Source organism: Macadamia integrifolia, chromosome 3, assembly GCF_013358625.1.
Source record: "Macadamia integrifolia cultivar HAES 741 chromosome 3, SCU_Mint_v3, whole genome shotgun sequence".
In the NCBI taxonomy this organism is placed as follows: Eukaryota; Viridiplantae; Streptophyta; class Magnoliopsida; order Proteales; family Proteaceae; genus Macadamia; species Macadamia integrifolia.
In genome coordinates, this window is record NC_056559.1 from 35,553,384 (window position 1) to 35,561,675 (window position 8,292).

At 40.4% G+C, this 8,292-nt stretch overlaps 1 protein-coding gene across 1 annotated transcript; it reads right to left on the reverse strand.

Annotated features, from left to right (window-relative positions):
• Positions 1-5,275: 5,275 nt before the first annotated feature.
• Positions 5,276-7,852, reverse strand: LOC122072784. Its single transcript, XM_042637187.1, has one exon. The coding sequence runs from the start codon at positions 6,816-6,818 to the stop codon at positions 5,478-5,480; it is 1,341 nt and encodes a 446-aa protein (XP_042493121.1). The 5' UTR covers positions 6,819-7,852; the 3' UTR covers positions 5,276-5,477.
• Between the last annotated feature and the right edge of the window lie 440 nt (positions 7,853-8,292).

Consider the following 8,292-nt stretch of genomic DNA (forward strand, 5'->3'; position numbering starts at 1 on the left):
ATAAATCAACTCTTTCGTAACTTTTATTTCGTGCTGATTTTAGGAAGGACATTTTTCATTGGATTTATGGTTGCTACCAATTTCTAATATAAAATCAGTACCCAACTAGACAACTAGGTCCCAATTTGAGGAACATCCCATAGTGATTTCAACATATCACAACATATAAATAGCAGTAGAACATAACAGAACACCTTTGAATGTTTCTCTTGAATTAATAGGCAGGTTTACTGGACAAAAGAAAACAAAATCGATATAAGGTAGTATGTCTCAGACTCAGGTCTCCCACCCAAAGTTTAAGATCTCACTTTCGCCCCCCGTCTCGCTGATCCAAAAAAGAGAGATCTAGCGAGATCTTGCCGAGATCATGTATTTTTTTCCAGTCGATTGGATGGTTGGTCTTGGTGGCCATATGGTCTTTATAGCCCCTGAAGCTTGGTATTTATCCTATTTTAGGCCTTCTAAACGCAATGGAAAGATCAGTTTTTTAAAGATCAAACCTAAAATGGTACTTTGACTTCGTACCTTATGTAAGTAGTCTCCGACTCTTTGGACCCTAGGCTAGTATGCTTTATTCCATAATCCACATTCCACAATCAATACATGACACAACATAATCATAAGAATTTAAAAGACACCATAGATAATTACCTAATTGTTTAAAAATTAACATTGATGACTGATAAGTCACATTCACATACATTGTAAATTTGGAATGACAGAAGATAAGCCACATAATAACAAAAGGTCATTGTTATATGCATCATTTATTTAAATAGAAAAATAAAATATAAAAAGAATTTAAAAACATAAAATATATATTTCCCTCCATGAATACGTAGATCAATGTTATATGCATCACATATAAAAAAACCAATGTAAACCAACAAATATTGATGATGATTCCATGAAAAATGGGTTTAGAATATTTTTTTTATCGAAAATGGTTCTTAAGAAGAAAAGTAACTCCATTCTCTACTCTTTAAGCTTCAATGAGTGTAGGAATGGAGATCCTCAAGCAAAAACACCAAAATCCTTGCTCCTTAGTGTTTTTTTTTAGTTCCCCTAAAAACAGTAGAGATAAAGGTGAGATTCGGCAAGATCTGGCGAGATCTCGAGATCTTAGTCAAGTTTTTGTGCAATTTATAACTCGCCATGCATCTCCTCTCGACTTTTTGAAAAAACGAGATATTATATCTCTTCGAGATCTTAAACCATGCTCCACCCACGGCCTCTTACCGCCACTACATATCATGACCACTACCTCTCACAGCTTCCAAGCCAAAGCTTTCTCTTCTTTTCTTTCAGTCTCCCTCCCTGTATATCAGCCTTCTTCCTATTGAAATAGCAATTGATTACAGCCAAAGTCATCTATAAAATAAAATCCTAACAAAAATCTAATTAAGTAAGGAATCCTAAAAATAAAAGCTACCCATTACATAAAACAGCCCTATAAAATAGAAACTTCTCTGACCTGAGCCTAGGATCTTCTTGGAAATGGGAAGATCTAGGATAGGCAGCCAACCTCCTGGAGAGAGCGATGTGCATGGACCAGGTGAGTAGGGATGCAGCTCCGTGGACCACTCGTCGGGCCTGCATCCTTGATAGGTGGTGGTATCACACCCTTCTCAAAGGAACCATGATTTAGATCCACAGCATGGGCTGCACTATCACAGGAGGAAAGCCCAGCCCAAGTAGCCATCGAACCAGCTTTATGGCTGAGTTCGATCCATATTTAATAAAGGCCCATCGGCCCATTTAGAAAGCTTTAAGTAGCTATTAATTATTTTCTAAATTAGAAGTAGAGTTAGTTTCTAATTTGTCTTAGTTTCCTAATTGGAGTCCAACTCCTAATTTGAGTCTAACTGCTATTATTGTACCTTCAGCCCTCCATTTAACGAGGAGCTACTGAAGACACAAATCAGACTTGAATGAATAAAAGATTATTGCAGTTTAATTGCTACTAAGCAGCTGAGATAGCTGTCGGTGAGATGCCCAGGCTGAGATAGCCATTCTCACCCACATCTCTCTTGATTGTTCTCTTCTTTCTCTACTTTTATTTTCTGTTCTTGGTTATTGATTATTGTGAGGGAAGAGTGATTGATTTGATTCAAATCTGATTGAAGAATAGATCCCAATCCAGAATCGATTTCAGCAAGAAAGATTAGGGTTTTGAAGCCCATTGATTGTCCATTCCTCTCAAGTCTGAACTCTGTTCAAGAAACCCTTCTAGGGTTTTGTTCTAACCTCCAAGAGGATCACTTGTTCCAAGCTTGGTGGCCATTCAAGGTCTTTTACTGCTGCTCTTGAAGAATCTCCCAGTTTCCATAATTGAAGCCTGAAATCAAGAAAGTGCAGATCTTCCCAACCAGCCAGCCATCTTCAGATCTTTTAGGGTTTTGTTCAGCACCCTAGGCCCTTCAATCGATCCAGGTTTGGGGCCCAATCTGAGCCTCCTCAAATCCAGCCGCAGGTACCCCTATTCTGCCCTAGCCGCAGGCCTACTTCTCTCAAGGGTTTCAGCCTCTATTGTTGGTTCTTGTTGCTGATCTGTTCTCTGCTATTACAAGTAGTTATTTGAGATTCTTTTTTGGCTATTTCCTACTTCTATTTCTATAATCTGTCAAGACTAACTTGAGGGTTAGATCTGATTTGTTGGTCTGTAACATATTGGGAGTTTGCTGCCTTCTGTAACCTACTTCTACATTAAACCGTATGTGACCTCTCGCGTCATACGGCTCCATCCCGGAGTCCAGACCTCCCCTTTCCTTTGACCAATGGGTCCTCGAACCAACTTGTGCTCGCATGAAGGTTCCTTTTCATTCATTCATTAGTTCAAGGCAGGCGGAATCCGCTTCCAAGTCCAAGCGCTAGCGGTAGAAGCTAGTTGCCAGAAGCGAACCAGGAATGCACCCTAAGAGAAAGTTCCTAAGTCAGTCAATTCAAATCATGACAGTACAATCAAATAAAACAAGAGCACTATACGCCCCCTACGCACGCCCCATATAGCGAAAAGAAAGCGCATTCCACACAAGAGATGCCTTCCGGAAACTATGTGTTCAGTGAGCCCCCAGACATAAAAAATTAAACCCCTAACTTGTCTCTTTGAAAGCTCGATTCCTTGGGAAGGTAATCTCCACGCAGGTCTCCAACTTGCCTCCGTACATCCGGCCATGAGGCCCACAAAATTCAGAATCAATCTCCCTAGAAAACAGCCAATGCAAACTGTCCATATTGGGCTTGTCAAGTCCTACCACCAGCTTTTTTTCTTCCCAAAAAAATCTCCCACAGCTGGGAAGAATCTGGAAATTTTTGTTCCTTTAATATAAGGTGATATCCTTCCAATTTTGGGAACTAATCCCCCTTACAACTCAGCTGGTAGTTATGGTCGAAGGGGCAGAATTGGATTCTCCTTAGGTTTATTTTCATATCTATCCAAATCTGGAATATAGGGGTGCTGATCGGTGGCATATCTTGGCAATCGATGGCTAACCTCGGTAGAAATTGAATTCATCAATAGCCCCAAAATAAGGGCCAGACTTGAACCTCTTTTGAAGCCCCATCATTGGGCCTGCACTGCATCAATTTCTGTCAAGAAGTAGCAGTGCAGCGAGATCAAGTCCGGCCCCGAAGGTATTAATTAGTACCTAGTATTTCTATCACCAAGAATTTTCTGATCATCATCATATAGGAAGACCAGATTATGATGCACTTTGTGACCAGAGCAGTATACTAGATTATTTGCTCGTCTTTTCTCTCTAGACATGTGCCCATGTAGGCATATTGCACACCATGATATGAAAAGTAAAGCTAATGTGAACAATTCTACCTTATTGAGGAAAACTAAAAGAAAAGACATCCAAGTGATACATGATGGGCCAGGGCTGCTTACTGCAACTTATAACTGGAAGAAGGAACATGTCCAGAATACAGAGCCCAGGTCGTGACATGCCAATCGAAAGGCACGGCTTGCATGCACAAGATCCATCGAGAAACCTCTCAAATTCTATCACACAAGACAGGGAAAAAAAAAACCAACAAATATTGACAGTACGAATCACAACTCAAGACTTCTTAGTATAGATAATAACAAAGGCTACTTTACCTAAACTTAAGTGAAAAGGGAACTGTACAACTTAAAACATACTGTTGCACAAGTGGAGAAGACTTAAGTAATACCTAGCTAGAATCAATTTGGTTTACTTGAGTAAAATCCACCAAGGCTCAACCTGGTTGCCATGAAGCGCAAAACATACCAGAATCTTTTGAATAAACAACTTGCAGGCATATCTAATGACAAAGAAAATACACTGAAATTTGAAACTTTCTTGGTCCATTTTTCTTGCAAGAGACCATGAACTTTTCCAACTGATTTACTAAGAACATGCAAAACAAGTGACAATTAAATGACGTGTGGAAGCTTACTGCATCGTCAAGTAATTTTATCTTTTTTTTCCCTGACCAACCAATTGCATTTAAGAACATTCCATTTTCTTTTGTTTTAAGGTTATGTGATATTGATGCAACCAATCTAAAATTAGTGGTCAGGTGAATACATTCAAAAAATGTATGCTATAATGTCTTTTTCTTCAGGTGGCTAGGAAACAACCCCCTCCCCCCTCCAAAAGAAAAAAAAGTAGTACTGGTAGACGACTCCACAAGGTTAAAACCTGGACAGGACCACCAGTCAGATCAGTTGACCCAGTTTCCTCCAACATGCTAAGATTAGGGAGCAGCTCTGCACAATTCCAAATTGAGCATGAAAACTGACAGGCATTAAGTTATAATAGCCTGAACAAGATGGATGAAACTTCCACCTCATTAAAACTGACTGATATTGAGTAAAAATGACCTGAACAGGAGGACGAAACACCAATATATTGTTTTCACGTCGTTGGTGTCTCTTTTACAATATACTGTTGTCCCGGTTGGCCCATCATCAAGGAGGAAAACAGCCCCTTTTACGTGGTCAAGTCTTGACCAGTTTTAAAAAGCATGCACTTAGAATTCAATAAAAGAAATATCCTACCATGTCCAATCTTTTCTCCACAGACGTTGTAGCTCTCCAATCATCTCCCAAGTTACTAATACTAAGTGGTAGAAAAAGAAAAAACAAAGTAAAACTATGATATGTGGAGACTAAAACAAAGCAGCAGAACCTTCCTCAGCTCTATTGGATTATTCACCCAGTAATAATCCATTATATCCATCAATTGAATATTTAACGAAACAAAGACTTCTTAGCATTAGAAAGCACAATTAGAAACCAACATGCTAGCAGCTACAATCCAAAGTAATATCATGTTATCATTTTTGTTTTCCACCAAAACGGAAAGTACACAGGACTTATCAAATTCAAATGCATATGGGAGGCAAAAAGGGTAAGAAGTAAGCATTTATCAAATATATTCTCTGGTAAAATCAACAACTGATTACTCACAATAAAGAACACTATGTATTGTTGCAGCTCAGGCCATTTAGGTATAATCAATTTCTAACTCCTTACGTTTCAATTCTAATCCCATACGCTCGTTTTGAAGCTTCATTCTCTCATTTTCCATTCGCAGTTTATCCAGCTCCCTGTCTTTCTTTCTGCTAAATCTCTGCCACTTGAACCTCTGTTTCTCCAGCTCCAACATCTGCACCTGAATTTGTAACTTCTCCTCTTCCAACTGAAGTAAGCGAGATTGCATCCACTGCTTCTGTACCCAAGCCGCTTTGGACCCTTCAGGGAACACTTTATCAATGTCAGCAGGAAAAATTTGGGCATGAGATGGGTAACTTCTGTTAAAATCCTGAGAACTTGAGGGGTTCCCAAAATTCATGTCATCATGATCCTGTCCATGTTTCATCCTCTTTGCATATGATCCAGGAACCCCAAATGTTCCCCCATTATCCCCACCTAAGGCATGATTCTCCTCCGATTCATCATCACAATCATCAGTTTCTGCATCATGATCTTCTTCATCAACGTCATCTTGTAGAGGCCTCTTATTGTCATGAGTCTCATGAATATCCCTACTCCTAAGAGCCAACTGCAATGATCGCTGCAGCGCTGGATCAGCTGGGAGATGCAGCCGGTTCCCATTGTGATAAGAGCACATCTCTTCATAGAACAGATGCTTCGAGCTCAAAATCTTCCTAACGTCCTCCTTTGCTTTTTCAGAGAGGTCCATCATGTCCAACAGTGCAGGGTTTGCAACAACCTTGCAAGAAGTTCCTCTCCCAAGGACATCCGTGAGCCTTTTGTATCTTTTGTTCAAGTCGTTGAACTTGTCCTCACATTGCTGGGGCGAGACAAAACATCCTCTCTCAGCCATGACCTTTGAAACTGATTTCCACTTCCCCTTCTTCTGTAGGATCGCAAATTTCCTTCTCCCCCCGCTGCCACATTCAGAGGCAACATCCTCGCCTATGTAGGAAACAGCAGTTATAAGAAGCCTCACCATTGAATCAGTCCACTTCATGCGCTGCCATGGAACAACCCCCTTCTTCCCTTTCCCAGCATCATTATGGCCATCATTGCCATCTTCATTTAAACTTGTCTCATCTTCATCGCTTGTGGAATTCTTTGCCTTTTCACCCTTATTATAATCCACAAGGTTGATGGGCTGATCGCATTCATGCATATTTCCTACCGTGAAGGGGAAGACATCATGGATAGGGGGATGGACTATACAGCCCTGGTTAGGATTGGAATGATGTTGGTGAGTGGTGTGTGGATGTTGTTGGTGAGGAACATGCATGGATCCTTGCATGTCCAATACCCCATAAGGAGCACCTGGAATCATGTTTCCCGCTGATAAATTACTTTCCATTGATCCTTACTGAAGGCTATTTGGAACCAAAACCATCTAAGCCAGTTCCCCTCAAAAGCTCAATCCAGATATCTTCCTTCCGTTACAGAAATTCTTTGACCACAAGGCAATGAATTCAGCGGAAACAGGAGCCAACAAAAGATTAGGTTTTTTTTTTCTCTATCTAAAGCTTCTACTGTTCTTCAAAACCCTATTCATAATAATCCCTCCCACAAGAATCTTCTGCATTTATTCATGAAAACCAACAATCCGGGATTCGAGGAATGCTTCCATATATCGATAATTCAGGGCGATTAGAAAATCTCACAGAATTCTTAATCTTATAAATCCCAGCTCCTTCAGGAAAATCAGGAAGGACAAAACCCATATGCATGCGGATTAAAACCAAGAAACCCAACAAAATTCCTCCATTCCTCGCTTGCTTACAACAGATAACTAATCTCCCCAACAAAATTTTTTTGCCCAACCCAGAAATCCTTCTCCCTCCTTCAGAACCAGTCTCAAATAGCCACAAAGAAAGAGAAGCAAATTGCAAAAACTAACCTGAGAAGACCCGCTAACTCAAATTACATGAACAAAGCAAAGCAAATCAACTTGTCTAGATCAGCGTAGTGAGAACAGAAGCTAAATATCTGCATTTAAGCTCCAACCCATTTCGATATCAAAAGGATCCACCTCATTAACGCCGCTAATTCAGGTCCGGGGTCACGTCGAGCACGCCCATGTCGCCATGGCGTAACATCACTGTAAGGAGACAGATTTTTGCTTAGTTTGTTCTCGGGGAGTTGGGGTGCGCCTTGTTTAGTTGCTAGGTGCAATGAATGCCCAAATCCTTGGGCCCCGTTTTGATATAAACAGATATACTTAATGTTTTGCGTCACAGACTCGGACTCAGACTCAGAGACTCAGACTAACCCCTCCCCATTCCCAACTCTCCCTGTAAAAATGGCAAAAAGAGAAAAGAAAAGCTAAAAAACAGAGCATAAGAACAAAATTAAGGTCTGTAACTCTGCAACTAAAACAGGGCTGAGCTTGACGACCGGCCGTTTACTTGAGGGCACGTGAAAATTGAGAGAGACTGGTCACAAGTCACAACTTCAACGCCTCCTACTTTGCTTCCAAATTACAGTGTAGTTTACCACTTACTAATAGGGCTGTAAGTTTGGCCAGGTAAGCGCCAGCCCTTCTTGGCTGGAAAACAATCGTCCGCGGTGAAGGTAAGTTGCGGTGAAATGCAAGAAGATATTCTGTGCTTGACACCTAGTAGTGTGAAGATCGACGGTTGTAATTCATTTTTATTCAAGAAAGATCAAGTTCCCATACGTGAACAGAACGACCCACTAGACAAATATTTTAACCTGAAACCCCAAAATCTAATATTTGGTGTTCATTATTGGAAAATTAGGTTTTATGACTTGACTTGTCTTGTTCAAAACCTAGCAACTTTAGAACGAGTTACAAAAACCAAGGAGAA